This window comes from Drosophila grimshawi, unplaced genomic scaffold (assembly GCF_018153295.1).
Source record: "Drosophila grimshawi isolate 15287-2541.00 unplaced genomic scaffold, ASM1815329v1 contig_848, whole genome shotgun sequence".
NCBI lineage: Eukaryota > Metazoa > Arthropoda > Insecta > Diptera > Drosophilidae > Drosophila > Drosophila grimshawi.
The window spans coordinates 15,574,697-15,593,942 of record NW_025063692.1 but is presented as its reverse complement, the minus strand read 5'-3'; the positions used below and the strand labels follow the sequence as shown (position 1 = coordinate 15,593,942).

The 19,246-nt window shown below is 41.2% G+C and overlaps 1 protein-coding gene across 1 annotated transcript in view; it reads right to left on the bottom strand.

Moving 5' to 3' along the window:
• The window catches only part of LOC6564893 (chaoptin), a 114,214-nt gene that overhangs the window by 12,575 nt on the left and 82,393 nt on the right, over positions 1-19,246 (bottom strand). The window contains exons 4-6 of the mRNA XM_001991771.3: positions 3,214-4,000; positions 2,826-3,159; positions 1,390-1,652 (exon numbers count right to left, since the gene is read on the bottom strand). Of these exons, the coding sequence (XP_001991807.2) occupies positions 1,390-1,652; positions 2,826-3,159; positions 3,214-3,804 (1,188 nt within the window). The 5' untranslated portion in view covers positions 3,805-4,000. The remainder of the gene's footprint in view (positions 1-1,389; positions 1,653-2,825; positions 3,160-3,213; positions 4,001-19,246) is intronic.

Sequence of the window (19,246 nt, the reverse complement as noted above, 5' to 3'; positions counted from 1 at the left end):
TGCTTAGTAAAGATTTGCACCGCTTATCTTCAGCTCAAGAATATGCAACAAGTTTTTGTGAATAAGAAATTTAAAGCAGCCGCAATTGGCCATATAAAAAAAAATATTAAATTAAATGGGAATTGCATACTCTTATGCGCTGTTTTTCATTTATTATAGCTGGTTAATATTCAATCAATTAAAATTATGATTGTCCTCCTGGCTATGTATGTGTGTGTGATATGAGTGTTTGTAGCACTTGTGTTTCTGTGTTCCATTTGGTTTCTTTGCTTCGGCTGAAAGAGTGCAGTGAGTGTATAGTGCTCGAAGGATGCTGTAGCCGTTGGTTGGCGTTCCTTCTAGTCCTTGAGAGTTGCGTCTGTTTGATGTTTGATTGGAGTTCCGTATTCTATTCATAATTAGTGCCACAATAGCTGACTTCTTCGTTTTAAAATTGACACAGAAAGTTAAGAACAGCTGTTGCTAGTGTTGCGGCTGCTACGACTGCTACGACTGTTACTCCGGCTGCTGTTCCAGCTGATATGAATGCTTTTATTCCTGGCGTGCTTGACTTCCTCCCCTTTCCTCTTATTGGCTGACAGTTCATCGTTACTGCTTTTACCTTACAATACAAGGTTAATTTACCACAAAAGAATAATGGAAAGGGCCTATGACGATTGGCAGGTGACTCGGCAAGAATTGCTAATAAATGAGCTATCTTCTTCTTCTCCTTTCCGAAAGAGCAAAGCACAGTTGATTTCGATTACCCAGGCTTGACTTCGACCAAAAATGCACAGTTGACTTCGATAGATTTTAATCCGATTTTATTTCGAGCAGACATTGTAAAGATTTGTCACCGACACCATGTTGTTAAAGCTTGAGTTACTTTACTTTACTTTACACCTATTAGACGAGCTCTCTCGACTAGATAACTCTTACCTGCTTAAGCTATAAATATATGAATAAATACATATGTATATATATTATATATAAATCATAATCAACTTGTTCTTTTGCATTTTGGCTGCCTTGCACTAATTGCCATTGCTGTTGCAGGAGCTGTCTTTTGTGAGTCGAGTTTGTTGAGCAATCAGCAAACGATCGTCACACCACCACTTATAACAATTCCTGAAGAGCGTGGCTAGCATTTGCATGACACTAAGCACACCGCAACAGCCCAAGGCAAAAGCAGCAGCAAAATGTTGAAGGGTGCAATAAATTTGCGTTTAATTTTTTTTTGCTGCCTGACGCCTTTGCCATTTGCTTGTGCTTTGCATTTTCTCATTTATTGAGCATTTTGTTGACGGCTACGTTCCCAAAAAAGATGTGTCAGGAACATGGGCACTTCCTGCGTGCTTTGAGAGAGTGTTGCATATGACGTATACATAATTTGACTTGTTGGCCGCTTACCTGTGTTAATTTGCCATTGACAATGCTGAGGGACTCGAGGCTGCCGCGCACGTTGCGCAGGCTATTCTCCTTAAGCGCCTCCAGGTGCGAGTGCGAGAACTGCAGGTGGCGTATGTGGACGCCCGGCTGGATTACGTCCTGGGAGAGCGATGTGACAGACCGATCAAAATCATAAATGGACAACGAGTGTATCGGCGCCGAGATGCGTTCCAGCGTTGAGCGCAGCGACAGAGCCGTAGTGCCAGGACACTCGAGGAAAAGTCCTGCGAACATGCAACCGATATGAAAATCAGAAAATAATCTTCAACATTGTGTCGAAGAAACCTTAAGAGGCCTTCTGGTTCTGATTCTCTTTAGTTTCAGGCTCTTTTCTGGGCATACAACAAGTTCATTTCATGCATTTCAATTAGTCCAAAGACTGTCCCCACAGAGTCTCAAAATGGCCAGAGCACAACAATGATTGTTGCTGCTGCTTCTGGCCATCGTAATCTATATTATTTGCAATGCGGGCGACTTCGCTTAAGTAAGCTTAAGACCAGACAGCCGGATAAAAGGACAGTCACCAGTATACCAGAGCAGCGTGCATCAATTGAGTGGGGCATAAGTGTGTGTTGTTGCAAGTGGGTCTGTGCATGAGTGTGGAGTGTTTGTCCATAGTTGGGTCCTGAATACGACAACACATTGCAAAGCTAACGTTATTAGTCAATAAGTACTTAATCATAATCAAGCATTGTTGTGCTGCAGGAAATTGGTAAACTTCGCTGCTCGGAAAGCACAAGAATGCTTCTAGAAATGCGCAAATGATCTTCACATTTCTCAAAGCAAAAGCACAATGCTTGAGTGCTTTTAAGACACACTAAAACCAAAATCAATACATCATAGACAAGATGAAATACAAGTCCAAAAGCACATGAAATCCATAAACTGTAGTTAAATAACATTAATTGAAAGCTCCTTTGCTAATCTAAATGCAATTGTTCTCGTTTTTCGGGCTACTCTTGGTAATGATATGCATGCCCATGTGTGTGTTCATTCATATTCAAGTGCATTCTCAACCCAATCCACCGTGTGGTGCTGGAGTAAAGCTTTAATTGCTGTTCTGCTCGGCTGGCTCGGCTCGACATTGGACTCTGATTTGCTGACGCTCTCTGGTGTCAAAGTAAACATCTTGGCATGCGTAGCATGTGCTGGCGTTTAAATAGTGGTCTCACACACACACACAAACACACACACATACACAGGCAAACACATAAAGACACTAAAGGGATCAAGAGCGTCTGGAATGGACAACTGGGTGTTTCGTGTTGCTTTGGGGTTGCCGTGATTTGTTATTGTGCTTGTCTACACGTTGTTGGATGCAATAAACTTTTGCTCTGGTCGGCTTTGATGCGTTTAATTAGTTCGGTTCGTTTGCTCGTTCGCCCATTTGCACTTACCATCCTCGAACTTGTAGCATGGACAAGCGGAGCTATCATCGAAGCTGGGACACTCAATGCCCGCTGCTCCGCCACCACCACCACCACCACCATTTGATCCAGCTCCAGCTGCAGCACCACCAACACCAACACCATCACCACCGGCACCATTGCTCAATTCATAGTGTTCTCTTGTATTGCTCTTGCCACTGTTGTGGCCGATAATGCCGCTGCCGACGCCGGCGCCAACGCTGTTGTGGCCGCTGCTCAACGAGCGGGCGATGCGCTGGGACATTGTCGGCACTGCTCCTGCTACTGTTGCTGTGGCTGTTGTTGTTAAAGGTGTTGCTGTTGGGTTGGCAGTTGTTGCTATTGTTGCTGTTGTTGCTACTGCTGCTACTGCTGCTGCTGGTGCTGCAGTTGCTGCTGCTGCTGCTGCTGTTGCTGTCGTTGATGTCGCAGCCAATGTCAACCACAGGACAATTGAAAGACAGCCACGTTGATATAGCCTCCTAAACTGCTTTCGCTGCTGCTGCTGTTGCTGCTGAGGCTGCACTCTGGCAACAGTATTGCAATTTCGACGACGTTGTCCTGGGTCTCGTCCAAATTCGTGTTTGTGTTCATGTTCTTTGGCTGCCGCAACGGCGACTGCCACTCCATTTATCCCCGTTGTCATTTGCTTTATTTGATGTCCTTGTTCCTGACGTTGTTGATGTTGCCGCTGATTATGCTGCTGCTGTTTCCCCGGCATTTCCTGCTCTTCCTGCTTATCCTGCATCTGCTGCATGTTTTGATGTTTTGTTCGCTGTTTGTGCGGCTGCTCTCCTGCCCCTCGTATGCACCTCTGCTGATAATTGTTAGCGTTGCTGCCTTTGGGGCAGTTTGTTGATTTCGTGCACTTCGCTAATAAGTTTGTAAGCATTGCAGTTGCCGTTGCCGTTGCCGTTGCCGTCGTGATTGCATTGCTGCCGTTGCACATTTTCGATTTCGTTTTCCACATGCTCTCTCCTTCTAGATATCACTCTGTCTCTCTCTCTCTCTCTCTCTCTCTCTCCCTCTCTCTCTCTCTGTCTGTCTGTTTCACTAGATTTCCCACTTGATTGTCTCAATCAGCGTGGCTGCATTTATATTAAATATTCTTGTTGCTGCTGTCACATAACGCGAGCCTTTTCAGCGCGTTTCTAAGCGCACGCCATCTGCAAATAGAAAAGAAAGTCAATTGTAGATATAGATATATGCAAGAGTATATTTAAAACTATTGCAGCACATGGAAACAAATTAAATTGTTTTCTATTTACATATTTATTTACATATATCAGCAGCTAAAATCGCTTTAGTGATTTATGAATGTCTTTACAAAAGTAAATGAGAGCTATAAATATTTTGACATAAGTCTCAGTTACTGGTGGCACTGCAGTGACTTTTTTTATTTGAGTTAGCCGAAAAAATTCTAGACTTAATCTACACTTTTTTGCTTAGTCGATATTCTGTTGTAAGAAAGGCAAATATTCTGAAATTAATTTTGTTAATCGGTGCCAACTATTGATTGTGCCAATGTCAAATGAAATAAATTAAAGCGATCATAAAGGGGCATACTGCAAATGTTGCAAAAGGAGCTCAAACACACAACTTGACCAAAGTACGTTCCCATATGCCCTTTGGCCTGAAGAAACTGCTGAGTAGGAGGCAGAATTTGCAAAACTTGGTGGCACAGCAAGCCGCCATTTTAGCGAGTCGTGCAACCCAAAGTTGCACGGTATGATATTAATAACTAAACTATTAATAAATTCTAATTGCCAGAACATCATATTCCTATTTACTCTCTTTTCTATCACTTTACTATTTTTTGTCGCGTTACTGGTCTTCTTTTCGTGATTTTGTTCGATTCTTGTAATCGATAATTGGCAACTCAAATATATACATATTATAACCGTTTTTTGGCGACAACATTGCAAACACTTTTATATGAATTAAGCTTTTTGCAACTTGTGCAAAAACTAATTCACTAATAACTAGTTTAGTTATAGATATCTTGACAGACCAAAATAGCTGGTAAGAGGCTCTTCTTTTTATTCAATCTCCATTTGACAATTATGATTATTCGCCATGTGTGTGTGTGTGAGTGTGTGTGTGTGTGTGTGTGTGTGTGTGTGTGTGAGTGTGTGTGTGTATGTATGTGTGTGTGTGTGTGTGTGTGTGTTCTTTGTGTATGCTTCTGCTTGATGAGTACAGTTAGGGGGAAGCCTCTGTCACCATTTGGCGATCCTTGTGGTCCTTAGGTGTTGCAATGTCATGGTTATGGTTTTTGATAAATAACTGGAGGGAGTTCGTTCTTCGATTCCTCTCTTGTCAATTTTCTCTCCGAATCGCCCCATTTTGATGTAGAAGCTGAGCAGCCACTGTCGCTGACCCTGTTGGGTTTCTGTGAATCTGGCGTTATCTTGCCTTCCAGGGGTATCAAGGAATAGTCCAATTTCCTGATCTTGGCGGGCGGCTCGTCGCTATCATAGTACCATGATAGACCCATGCTCATTTCGCGTTGTTTTTCAATTTCGGATTAATTAAAACGAATTTATGCTTTTCTTTTCTTTTTTTAAGTGGGCCTACAACGATTGGCAAGTGACTCGGCAAGGTTTTCTAATAAACGTGCTATGTGATTCTTCTCCTTCCCGAAAGAGCACAGCACAGTTGATTTCCATTACCGAGGCTTGACTTCGACCAAAAATGCATAGTTGACTTGGATAGAATTTAATTTTAGTATCTTGAAGAAACTTTTCGTATAATTGTCAACGAGTCGCAAGCAAAGTTCAACTCCATTTTGTTGAGGCTTGAATTCGTTTTGGTTCACACAGATAAAAAAAAATGTTAGATGACTGATATATTTGCCTAAGCTCAATCAAAATCGTATCAAATCTATCAAATTACGAAAAAGATGAATAGAAAACTGAATTTATCTTAAGGAAATGGTCATCATTCATAATCATTTATTAATAATCGCCCTGCTGCGTTTTTCTTATGCAATAGGAATTAGAATAGGACTTCCATTGGATTATAGATATTCATTGCATATCTCAATTTATGCAGTTCAAATTAGTTTCGAGTCGAAGACGCTGAATGCATCGGTCTCCTTGCTGACCATTTCTGTTCTGTTTCTTGGCTAATATTTTGGGGTAGCAGCAGCATTTTTTTGTTCCATTTGCTCGCACTTCCGCTTTAGTGGTTTCCATTCCATTCTGCCCGGCTCAACTCAACCACAGGCATTTAACAGTTTTCCACACACCGCAGCAGCCCTTCCATATTGCCTTCGCCTACATCGCCTAAACCCACTCTCGGCGCCAATTCAGCATTATTATGAATTATTTTTTGCGTGCTTTTCCCGTTTTTGTGCACTTTTCGCTTTTTCTTTTTCTTTTTTCTCTAGATAATTTTTTTATTTTTTTTCAATTTTAATGCCATGCGCCCCAAGGGAATTTGTGTCAAGTGCGTGAATTTTGCGGGTATTTAGTCTCGAGCGCCTAATTTACTGCCATTCTGGACGACCACTGAGTGGTGGGCGTGGCTGTGGCGTGTCGGTCACGTTGGCATGCCATATTATTATTATTTTATTACTCTTGCGTTGCTCTCTCTGTCTTTCTATCTCTCTCTCTCTCTCTCTCTCTCTCTCTCTCTCTATCTCTTTCTCGCTTTTTCTCTTTTGCAGGACTGCTGCTACTTGTTTTCTAATTAATGCGTTTATTATTTTTTTCTCCGCTCGCTCAACATTCGCATTCAATTCCTGCGCCATTAAACGCAATTAAAATTATGGCAGCTAATGCCGTCGTCGCCGTTTGCTTTCGACCTCGGTTTTGGCCAGGCTATAAGACTGCCAGCCAGTTGGCGCCGTCGTCGTCGCCTTAGCCGGAAATTTCGTTTCTGCAATAAAATCAAAGTGAAGAAACTGCAACAGCGAACCGAATATTAATTATTCCATATTTCCGCTGCTCGCAGCTAAAACAACAACAAAAAAAACATAAAAAATAAACAGAAAAATAGAAGAATGAAAAAAAAACTGCAGAAAAATGTTTGATTTTAGCTGGTCGCATCGAAATACCGCACAAAAGTTGATGCTGGCCAAAGGCCATTTCAGTAAAGATTTTGTGTCAATAAATTCGCTCAATTCGGGCTGTGAAAATCGAGTAAATCAAATCGAATTAAATTCGGAAAAATTCTCAAAATTGCAACTGCCAATGGATTTATGAGAAAACATTAAATCGATATAAAAATGCTTTAGATTTTCTGCATAAGCGGAAACAAAGGAGAAACATTTCGCCTGCGTTTTTTTTTTTCTTAATGAAATCCTTGGTGTTGCCACTTCAAAGTGAAGTTTGGTGTGTCAAGTGCAGCAAATTAAAATGAAGCAGACCGGCTTTCAGCTGATTACAAATCAATTAAATAATTTATTAAAGAAAAGCAAAAAGAAAAATAGAATGAGACTTTAATGTAGGCTGAGTAAGGACAAAGTTGCCGTCAGCACTCAGCTGACACACAATTGAAGGACATGGAGAGCTGCTTTGTGAGCCATTTAAATTGGTCATAGCCAGGAATTTAAGTACAGTGAAGCACCTGCAGAGTGCGACACGACACACGCCCCATGGGAGGCCTGGTCGATGGGCTTTTGTTTTACAGCTATTCCCCAGATGATTGAACAATATTTCAAATAGGTTCGTAACTGTATTTCATCCCCCTTCAGGCACTTTCAATTAGTGGCCATGGCAACTGAAAATGTTACCCTCATTTTTGTCACCTGGCCTTAGGCTGGCACTGCAGCTAAAGCTTGTCAGCCAGTCTCTCATTTGTTGGTCAGCTGGTTGGCAAGTCAATCAGTCATCGAATTTGAATATTGCAACAAAAAGTCATAACTAACTAAAATATAATGTGAGTTTAAGTGTTAATGTGTATGTGTATGTGTATGTGTGTTCATAATTAATTGTTTATTTTTAACCCGAAAATTACGGCAATTGACCGAAATCAAATATTCATTCGGCAATTTATTCAACACTCGCCAAAAGCGAATATAAAATTGTATAAAAATGTGCAGCATGTAGAATATTTGTTGAGTAATGCCACAAAACGACTTCATTTTGGCACTGATAAAAGCTTTTTTCAGTTATTTCTCTATCTCTCTCTCTCTCTCTCTCTACTCTGCTCTATTGTCATAGTTTCGACTGACTTTTAGCATAATTTTTTGTCAGACAAATGAAAATAATATATGTTGCCACCTATTTTAGCCACCCCGCGTTGCACACACATGGCACAATTGCTAGCATCTCCTTGGCCCGAGCAGGGATCACAATCTAAAATTAAAAATTCCATATTTATATGCAGCTGCTGCACTTCAATGCATCGCTGCACCAAATGCACCACAAATGAATATGGATATTTGTATTCATGCCAGTATGGAAACTGGCAAATACAGATACTATTTTAGGCCAACTGCAGTCTCGGCTTTCAATCAATAGCCAATCTCTTGGAGAAAAGTGTGTGTTAATAAAATTTGCTCAGTTTCTCTCTTTCTTTTTCTCTTCTTCGAATTGATTATGTTTTTGATTATGATTTTTAATATGAATGAAATTCCAAATTCAAATAAGATGTATATTTCTGGAATTCATATTTCTTTCGAAGATATTCATACTTTACTGTGTATACACTATATTAAATAATTAAGTGCGAATTATATATACAATTAAAAAATGTTTAGGCTTATCTTGTGATTATTTTAATTGAGCTTTTGCTCTGTGCACATATGTATAGATTCGATCGACCACACCTGGATTTAGGATTAAGATATGACTCGATCGTCAAGCTCAGATCTGAGCAGTGAAAGTCGATTGATGCAGCTCGTTAGCAATATATCTGTGCGATTAGCTAATGATGAGCTTTTTTTATTGGCTATTAGCTGCTAGCTGGAGAAGCTGGGCCAGAACGATGATGAGTTGGCATTAGAGGCACGGCGGGAGTTCGTTTTGACCATGGATGTGTAGCCGCTCAAGTGAGACTTGAAATGAATTGCAATTAAAATTTAGTTGGCACAGGCAAAAGCAAAATACCAATGAATATAAAGATGAAGTTGTTGTTGATGATGATGATGATGATGACGAACTCTAATGTCGGCAATGACGTTGGCAATAACTTCCAGAACAACTGCGACTTCAACCTCGAAGGTGACTGCAAATGGGAAAGGGGCTGAAGCTGGAGTTGGAGTTGGAGTTGTTTTTGTAGTTTGAGTTGCATCGTTTGTTGCAGGCTCAAAGTCTTAGCTCAGATAACATTAGCGTTGACAGCGCATACAACAAAGGAGCACAGAATAGGGAACAGAGCCAAACACAAGTGACAACAACAACAGCAGCAGCAGCAGCAGCAGCAACAGCAGCAGCAGCAGCAACAGCAGCAACAACAGCAGCAGCAGCAGCAACACAACAACAACAAACAACTTTGTTAATAGTAGTAAGCATGTCATCATTCAGTCAGTGCCACACAGAGTTAGACAGAGAGAGAGAGAGAGAGAGAGAGAGAGAGAGAGAAAGAGACAGTGAGAGGGATAGAGTGAGGGATACACCTGTGTTTGCCTTTGCCTTGTATATTGTTCGTCCAACACCCCCCCCCCCCCCCCCACACCCTTCCACCCTGCACCACAACAAAGTTTACTGTTTGTGCCTTATTCCCGCTGTGGCCAACACATCCCCCCTTGTTTGACTCTCTGACGGGCTGCTATTTCATTTTAATGACTCACGTGACTTTCACGTATCTTCCCTTGCAGACAACTCCCAAGCATCCAGCTACAGTTCCAGGTTTAGCTGCATATATAGGAACAACAGCAGCCACAGCAGCAGTTGCAACAAAACATAACAGCAACAACAACAACAACAAGAACAGCAACAAGCACAACAACAACAAGTCATGGTAGTTGAAGCAGAAGCAAAAGTATAATCATAATAATAAAAGTTATACACGTAACATGCTATTACATAACAGACACTGACTACACAGACTCTCTCAGCACACACACACACACTGCCACAGGCCACGCCCAACGCTGTCCGCCCCTTACACACACACACACACACACACACACACACACACACACACACACACACAGACAGACACTTACATTGCCCTGATATGGGTTTTTACTTAATTTGAAGAGCACACGAGTTAGCTGCCTTCTCCATAGCACAGATGAAACATCGCAGGGGCCATTCCAAGTGGGAGGCGGTCTGCAGGTGGTTCATATCTGGTAGGTGGTGCTGCAATGGCTTACGAGCTGTAACTAGATGGTTCACCATTTGCAGCCAGAGCAGTTGGGCCACTCTGCTGCTGCTCACCCACTTCGGGCAGCCAGTCAATTTGGTTGGCATCAACTGATACCAAATGATAAGAGACAAACATGCACTTGCAGCTACTATGTGGGATTTGCTGAATGAATGTCTTGCCTCGCGGTCTGATTAGGCACTCAATTCGATTATTTTGAGTTCAAATTCAGTTTAAAATTCGTCATAATTTAATAGTTTGTCATTTTAATATGGTTTTGCTTTGAGTTTACAAATCATTTGGCTGTCGAAGAACAAAAGAAAAAACAATAGGAACTTTGCTGTCGGAGAAGCGGAAAGTGTTCTCTTTTATCAATAAATAATTTCTAAAATAATTAAATAAAAAAATAAAAACGTTCTAGAACCATTAATAATAATAATAACTATGGAATATATCGCTTATAAATTTTATTGCCCAACAATAGTAGACAACTTCCGAAACAATTTTGGTTTCGAATATATATTTCAAGCTTCATTCTTCTAGCTTTATTGCTGTAGAAGATATGATAGTTGATAGTTGCAAACAATCAATTCAAGCATTCAATACAGCTCTATTTAAACTGTGTATTCGATGAACTTGTGATGAAAGCGAAGCACATCGTCTGATTGTCTGATTGTCTGATGCCTGACATTGGAATTTTGATGTTTTGCAAAAATGTATCCTATTGAACTTTTCTCCCCCTCTCTCTCTCTCTCTCTCTCTCTCTCTCTCTCTTTCTCTCTCTCTCAATCGCACTCTCCCTCTTCATATCGCTCTCTTTGGATGTCGTAACTTTGGTCGCCTCTCAAAGTGACAGCCCATTCATCACCCCCGATCAGAATCGAGTTTCGCCAAATATGTTGAACGTGTGAATGGCAAGCGCACTGGAAATGGGAAATGTGTGAATGGAGTGTGAGTAATTGGCCGATCCCTCCTCCATGGTAGACAGGGAGAGAGAGATAGAGAGAGAGTCAGTCGCGCCTTCGCTAGGCGTCATAGCCTGTGACAGGAAACATTAGCGCCTGGTGTCTGATGTTTGTTTTTTTGGGTTGTTTCGCTGGCTGGTATAAATTCCATGTCAAATTAAGTTCAAATGTGCTGGGCGAGAATATCTCCAGGCAGCCTGCAATATCGAGAGAGTATGTGTGTGTGTGCGTGTGTGGGTTGGGAAGGCGGTTCGGGGTAAGTGATGCACATCAGCTGTGATTGACAGCAGCGGAATGCCAGCCGCTGTTAAGACAAACAATCTGGCGGTTTTTGTGGTTTTTAAGCGAAAATGAAAAATGTCAATTTGACATAAGCAACGAGGGATGAAACCATTCAATTCATACACATACACACCCCCTACCCTTTCACATGCATACAGCTCCAGTTGCTGGCAGTGTTGCAATCCCTATGCCTTCCAGTCGGTGCCTAGCTCTCCCTTTCCATTGCTTTCACGGTCCATATACGGGTCGCTCTTTAAGTAGATTGTCGTGTAAAACTGACACATTGCGGTTGCCATAGGGTTCCATCAACTCAACCCAATCCAATCCAATACAACTCAAACCAAACCAACCCAACCAAACCAAACCGAACGTGGCAGCGTCAACAAACTGCTTTTGAGTTTCTATTGAAAATAACAGAAATGGGTTCGTTTTGGTTTTGTTTCGTTTCCATTCCTTTCATTTTGGCCATGGCTCTTCTTCTTGAGGCCATAAGCAGCAACAGCAGCAGCAACAGCAGCAACAGCAGCAGCAACAGCAGCAACAGCAGCAGCAGTAGCAGCATCAAAACAGAACTAAGCGGAAAAGCCGAAAGCCCATAAAAATCGCGACTACAAAAGAATTACGTGCACTTACTAAATAGCCACAACAACCACAACAACAAACAAAGAGAAATATCGAAGCGTTCAACTGGGTAGAAGGTAATGACAAGGCATGATGGGTGGTGTGGCTGTGGCAGAGCCAGGCGGACGGGGACGCAGAGGCGGAAGAGGGACGGGGGAGGGGGCGTAGCAGGTGTCTACATTCAGCAGCAGCAAGTCCAGCAAGGCTGCTGCCTCGCAGCAAAGCAACAGCAACAACCGCAACAACAGCAACACAAAGAACACCTTTTAAAGTGCGGCCCAGAAAAGGCAGCGAGAGCGAGCAATAAGAGCAGCAATTTAAAGACCATTAGAATTGATTATAATTAGTTGTTGACCACAACAACAACAGCAGCAACAACAACAGCAGCAACAGCAACAACAGCAGCAACAACAACAGAATCAACAGCTGCTTCACAGCCCCCAGCTGGCTTCCTACATTTGGTTTGGATGTCGCGTCCCTGGGGGACCGCATATTAGTTATGCATATTAACCTAAAATTAAGTTATTTTTATTTTAAGTGACATTTATGTGTGCCAAACGCTTTTTTATTATTATTATTATTACCATTGTTATTATGGTTATTGGAATGGAACAGGACGGAGATGTCTGTGCAGGAATTGTGATTCAGGCACGATAAGGCGGAGGAAGCGCTTTTGTTGGACACAAAAATATAAAAAAAAAAATAAGTTGCGGAAAATATGAATAATGGTAATCGATAACAGTAAATATGATATAACTTTGTATATATCTAAATACTCGTATGCCACAATGAGACATATACAAATATCAGTTTATGGCGAAACAAAAGCGATTATTTGGGATTGGTTTCAAATCGAGTTGGTTTAAGCTTTTCAATAGTTGGCCACTTGAGAACACTTGGGTTGGGTGGAGAGCCTTGCCCTCACTCGAACTCGAACTCGAACATTCCAGAGCGAATAATGGCCAGATCTTCAGTTCTTCAGCTCTTCATGCTGGAGCAACAATAGTTTTTCCATTATCCATTATCCACTATCCATTTTCCATTTTCCATTTTCCCCTCAAGTGCCAAATGCTCCAATATGATAAATAACAAAATTTGTGAAGTGACTTATTAAATGGCAGCGGATGTGCTCACAATAATCGTTATAAAGAGGAGACGGACAATTTGTTTAGCATAGCTGGAGCTGGACACTGCCAGTAAATTCCAGGAAGGTCAACATATTATAACACTAACAACAACAACAAGAAAAACAATAACAAACCTCTGCAACGTCCAAAATAGTTGTATCTTTTTCTTGCGTTTGTTCCCTTTTTTGGTATTTTTCTTTTGTTTTTCTTTTGGTTTACCTTCATTCGAGGTATTAGTACTTTGTCGTGAAGCTTGTGACGCTTTGACGGCGTCGTCTCTGCACCCAGAGACCCATATATATATTCCCATTGATCAGCATCACTAAGCGAGCCGATAGAATCATTTATGGACATGGCCGGCTGTCAGTCTCATTCTACGCCAACCACTTGATGTCTTTTGGCAGAAGACAATATATGTGTCGAAATCGGTCGCATTTGATTAATATATCATATAACTCACATAGGAAAGATCGGTTGAACGTTAAGTTCTTGTAAGGAAACAATTTGTGTTTACCAATATTTCCGACCCAAACTTCAAAAAATCAGATCGGACTCCCGCTATAATATATATAGCTCCCAAAGGATGATGTCTTGTGTGAAACCCTATTTTGTTTGCCAAGTCATGTCAGTTATGCATTCTATTTTGGGACACAAAACTATCAGCATCGGACACTATATCATATAGCTTTCACAGGAATCAACGTTTAGTTTTTGAAATTTATGGTCAAATTTAAATGACGGCAATTTGACTCCGGTCTGCAAAGGGTATGCACTCTTTGGTTTGCCTGAGATTTATTCTTGTTGTTTTTTGTTTTGTTTTTTCCTTTTGTGATGACTCATTGCCAAGTTCAAATGTCACGGCATGCGGACAGCGATGACGATGATGACGACGACGACGACGACGGCGACAACGACGACGATGCCACTTTGGTTCATGTTTCCACGATTTTCCTGGTATTGCCGAACACGCGTCCAGTGCTCGCTCCGTTATCAGGCCCAAAACATTCCCTGCCCAGCCGCCCGTCTGTCTTTAGATATCCACACTGAAAATATTTCACGTTGTCGTCACTTTGGTAGCCCCATATGCAACAACAGCAACATCAAAATCAACATCAACAACGACAACAAACATAAAAAAAAAGCCAAACCCAAAGGCCGAGTGCAAGACGCTGCTTTGACATGGGAACGGCAAAAGTGCCGTTACGACATTATCCGACTATCAGAACTGGACCAGTGAGTTCTCAAAACTGAAGTAGACGCATTCTAAATATCCAATCTTTGAGCCCTGTCTGATCAGCTTTGCTGCCTGATGGAATTCCATAACAATCCCTTTTAGTGTTGTGTTCTAATTTTCATTCATTTCCGTCGACACTTACTTTATGAGCATTTTTTTCCTTGAATGGCTTGCAAAAAAAAAAGAAGATAGAAAAACAAAAAAAAAGAGGAAGAGGACGAAGTAGAAACTGGCAACTGGCAACTGGCAACTGGCAAATTGCCGGTCACTTTTCATGTTGTCCTAAACCAAGTTTCAACCTTTTATCGTTGCAATTCATGTCGTTGTCGTGTCAGAGGCGGTTTTTTTGTTTTTGTTGTATTTTTCTTTTCTTTTCTCTTTTTTTTACGCTCGATGTTTTCTTTTGCTTTCTTTCGATTTGTAGGCCCGAAGCGCATGAATCCTAAAAATGCTGTTGCCCTTTTTTCTGTGTGTGTTTGTGTGGCGCTCCGTCCGTATCGGTATGCGGCATCTGTTACTCCGTGTACCATGTCCCATGTGTAAATGTATCTGTATGTCTGTATCTCTGTGTGTGTGTGTCTCTGTGTCTCTGTGTGTGTGTCTGTCTGTGCATGTGTGCGGTTTCCAGGCCAAGGCCAGACCCAACGTTGTCGACGTGTTGATATGTTTATCATTGTTATTATTTATGTTTAGATTTGAATGTCAATGCCTATGCCATCGAAATGGGCATCGACATCAACATCCACATCGGCATCGACATCGACATCGACATGGACATCGGCATCGACAATGGCATTGGCAATCGAATGCCAGACTTTTTCCCAGTGCGTTTTTTTTTGCTGTTCCAGCTTTTGGCTGGATGGGAATATGAACTGAGTGTGTGTGTGTGTGTGTGTGCGTGTGTGTGGGGAAGAGGTTCGTGGTTCATCTGGGTGCCGCATGTTGCCGGGGTTTATTGTGCGCACTTTGAACTTTGATGGCATTAAGTTGTCAATTTGCGTTTTGACTTACGAAAGACATAAATCGACAGCCGCCAGTCGGCAGTCGACAGTCTGCAGTCGGAAGGCAGCCGGCGTCAGTCGACCCAACCCGACCCGACTCCTATCTTCATCCGTTCCGGATCCAAAGCCATATTAGAATACGAATATGACACTGAGGCTGAGACTGAGGCTAAGGCTGAGGCAGAGCCTGCCATCTTCGAGCCAAGAAACTTCAAATGAAAAGGATTTGTTTTTTTTTTGTTGATTCTTTGGGGCTACTTGGCTGTTTTTAGCTTGGTCTTATTTAATATCGCATAGCGTTTTGGGTTTGCCGGAACAATGGCGAAGCCTTTTAAGACGCGCAAAACTTTTAAGTTTTGATTTTTACTTATTAATGGCCAGCAGTGTGCAATAATTTGTAATCTAATTAGTTCCACAAAAAAAACCAAAAAAAATATAAAGGAAGAAAAAACTTTGTCTGAAAGTGAAAACAAGAACATTAAAACTTAGCAGAAAAAAAAATAAACGATAAAAAGTTTAATAAAAGTGAAAATGGAAATGAAGAAGTGCTAAGAAGAAGACAAGACAGCTACAACCAAAAACAAACAAAAATTAAAAAAAAAAAACAGAAAAAACAGAAAAAACACCTAAAAAAGAAAGAAATTAATTTCCATCGAATTCCAAATGCCACTTGGAAGATGCTTGGCAATCACAACAACAACAACAGGAACAGCAACCAAAGTCAAACATTCGGGAGACAAAGAAATTTTTTAATTGATTTCACTTAAAGTACCAAATAAAACAACAAGACGAAGAACAAGACAAAAGAAGCAGGAAAAGTACCAACAACAAAAAAAGCTCTTGTTTTTTTTCGGTTTGCAAGTCGATTTTTGGGAAAGGCCGCATCCAGAGCCAGAGCGAAGAGCCATATCCATTCGGAATACACTTGACCATTAAAAAGTAAACTCCAACACACACACACACACACATACACATACATAGGACGTTATGTGCGAGTCCAAGTGGGCATAATTGGCCATTATGTGGGCCTAAAGACAAGAGCAGCAGCACCAGCATCAGCATCAGCAGGCGCTGGCCACTCACCCCCTGGGGAGTGGTGAGTGCTGAGTGTCAGGGGGAGAGGGGAAGAGGGGGCGGCTAATTAAAAGTAGCGAGAAATACAATTTGGCAATGGAGCTGCAGCAAACAACAACAACAACAACAACAATTCATGGCATTTATAATAACCATAATGGATTCGAACATGTTCAACTTGAAGTTAGGATTTCATAAAAAAAACCCATCACCCCTCCTTCAAGTGAAATGGAAACGGAATGGCAATGGAAATGGAAATGGGAATGGCAATGCCAGACTCAAAAGCATGCCAAATTGGAGCTGGAGCTGGAGCTAGATCCAGAACACTTGATGTATACATATATTTTGTATTTGTTTGTGTGGGTTGCGCAAAAAAAGTTAATGTAAGCGGATGAGCTTAGTGCAAGGTGTGGAGATGACAGATGGAAAATAGAAGGTGGAAGATAGAAGATGGAAGATGGGCACCTGCTATGGGCATTTGTCCGGTAGTGTTGAGTGGTTGATCTGAGAGAGCAGAGATTTGAAATGAACAGTTGGTCTTGCACTGATTGATTCCGATGCTGAATAGTGTAAATGTCAGGGGATTAGTGAGTCTCAGCTTGCTCAGCCCCGATTGTGATATTTAGCTGCTCACCTGACCTAACCAGACCTGACCTACACCAATCCGAGAATGGCCAAACAAACACGATACACATTTGACTTTGGTTTGGAAAAAATGGAAAATTGTGAAAAAAAAAAGAAATAGAAATCGATTTCTACGAAAATGTCACTGGAAATTTACAAAAGAATTCGAATTTCTCCTTGAACATGAAATGTGAATGGAAATTGTTGTGCCCAGACCTAGACCCAAACCTAGACACAGACACAGATACAGATACAGATGCAGCAACAGATACAGATATACAGATATAGATACAGACCCACACCTAGTCGAGATGCGTGTCTGACTCTCTATGTAAATCTCCCAATTAGTTGCACAAACAAAGCAAAGAAATTCATTTGCCGGCTGTCATTAATCATGCGGCGAAACTATCTATGTATCTGTGTAAGCATGAGTCACAGACCCATCCGAGAGCGGCTCAGCAAGAGTCCAGTTGCGGTTCCAATTCCCAATACCCATTTCTCAGTTCTCAGTTCCCAGTTGCCAGTTGCTACATCCAAATTTGTTGGCCGACTAATGCGCATAGCCGAGCCGAAAACACGCACAACAGAAAAGCAAAAGCAGCCGAAACGAATTTAGACCAAATATAAATACCAAACTGCATTTCGAACTGTTATCGATAAGATATTTGTATTTATCTCTTGTGACTAACTAGACTTTCTCCATTTAAGTTGCGGTTATCGATAGGCCTGAGAACGATGTGCTGTAGGATAAAGCAAGTTTACAACTATTTATCACAATCATCGCATTGATATTGTAATTTCAGAATGCTCAGCTCAATAATCATTCATTAAGCTTTAGGTATGGGGCTATTTTCGCAATAAAACATAAAGATTTCATTTAAATGAGCACAGTGTCCTGGACTAGTATCCTTGATTCTTTCGTAATCTGGTATTGCTTTTGACTTGCATTGCCGGCAATCGAGAAAATACTAAAACTATCAACAACAACAACAGCAATTGACTCTACCAATGCCATTTAGTCGCTCTCTTTGTCAAATGGCCCTCTCTCTTTGTCTCTCTCTCTCTCTCTCTCTTTGTCTCTCTCGAACGCTCACTCGCTCTCTGCGCAGTTGGGAGATCTACTGATGAACAACAACTTAAGTTAACTCGTCGATCGCACGAAACGATTCGTTTTTTGTTGTTCTTTTTGTTGACTCTCGACGCTCTTGTGCAGGCGCTCTCCGCTCTCTCTATCTCTCTCTCTGTCTCTCTCTCTCTCTCTCTGTGTGTGTGTGTGTGTTGGCTGCTGCTGCTGACTGACTCGGCTGACTCGGGGCCACGACGCCCGCACACACATTTCCAAGCCTCATTCCATAAACAACTGTGAACGTGAACGGTAAACGGTGCGTGCGAAACGGCTCTCAGCTGAACATCATATCGGGATCGTCATCGCCAAGCGGGGCTCATCTCCCAAGCAACTAACTACACATTTAGCAGCCACTAAGCAGCTGAATCAAACAAACGAAATATGAAATATGAAAAATTAGAAATGAGAAATGAAAAATGAAAACCAAAAGCTAAAAGCGAACAACGAACAGAGTGACAAGTGCCAACAAGAGCTAGTTGCTAATACGATCAATTTATATGATGGTTTTTCTATTTTCGATCGCCGTTTTCCTGTTTCTATTTTTATAGTTTTTTGTTTTTTTTTTTTCGTTTTCTAAAGTTTTTTACTTGTTGTCATACGAACAACAACGAAATATACTAAATTATTACCAAGCATTGAAACTATTCTAGCACACATACAGAATTGGGGAATAGAATTGGGGATGTACGAATACCAGAGTTATGTGAAATCGCTCGAAACGTGCATATTATTCAATTAATTTAGTTCAAATTTTTTTTCGTTTTTTTTTTGCGATATAGTTTTTGGGTTATATGTATATATATTATATATATATATATATATATCTATTTTATAGTTCGTGGCGCGCAAATTCTAGCAAAATGTGTCACATTTCGAAAACGTTTCTGCGTGTGCATTTCTCTTTGGTGGTGTGTTTCGGTTTGGATTTAGTTTGACCCGATTCCGATTTGAATTTGGACTGTGTAACGAACCAAATGACAAATACGGCAGCAGCCATAACACCAATGCACAACAAGCAAAAGCAAAAACAACAACAAAAACAAAAACAAATACAAAAACAAAAAATAAAACACATGCATATCTGTGAAAGGAAACAAAAAG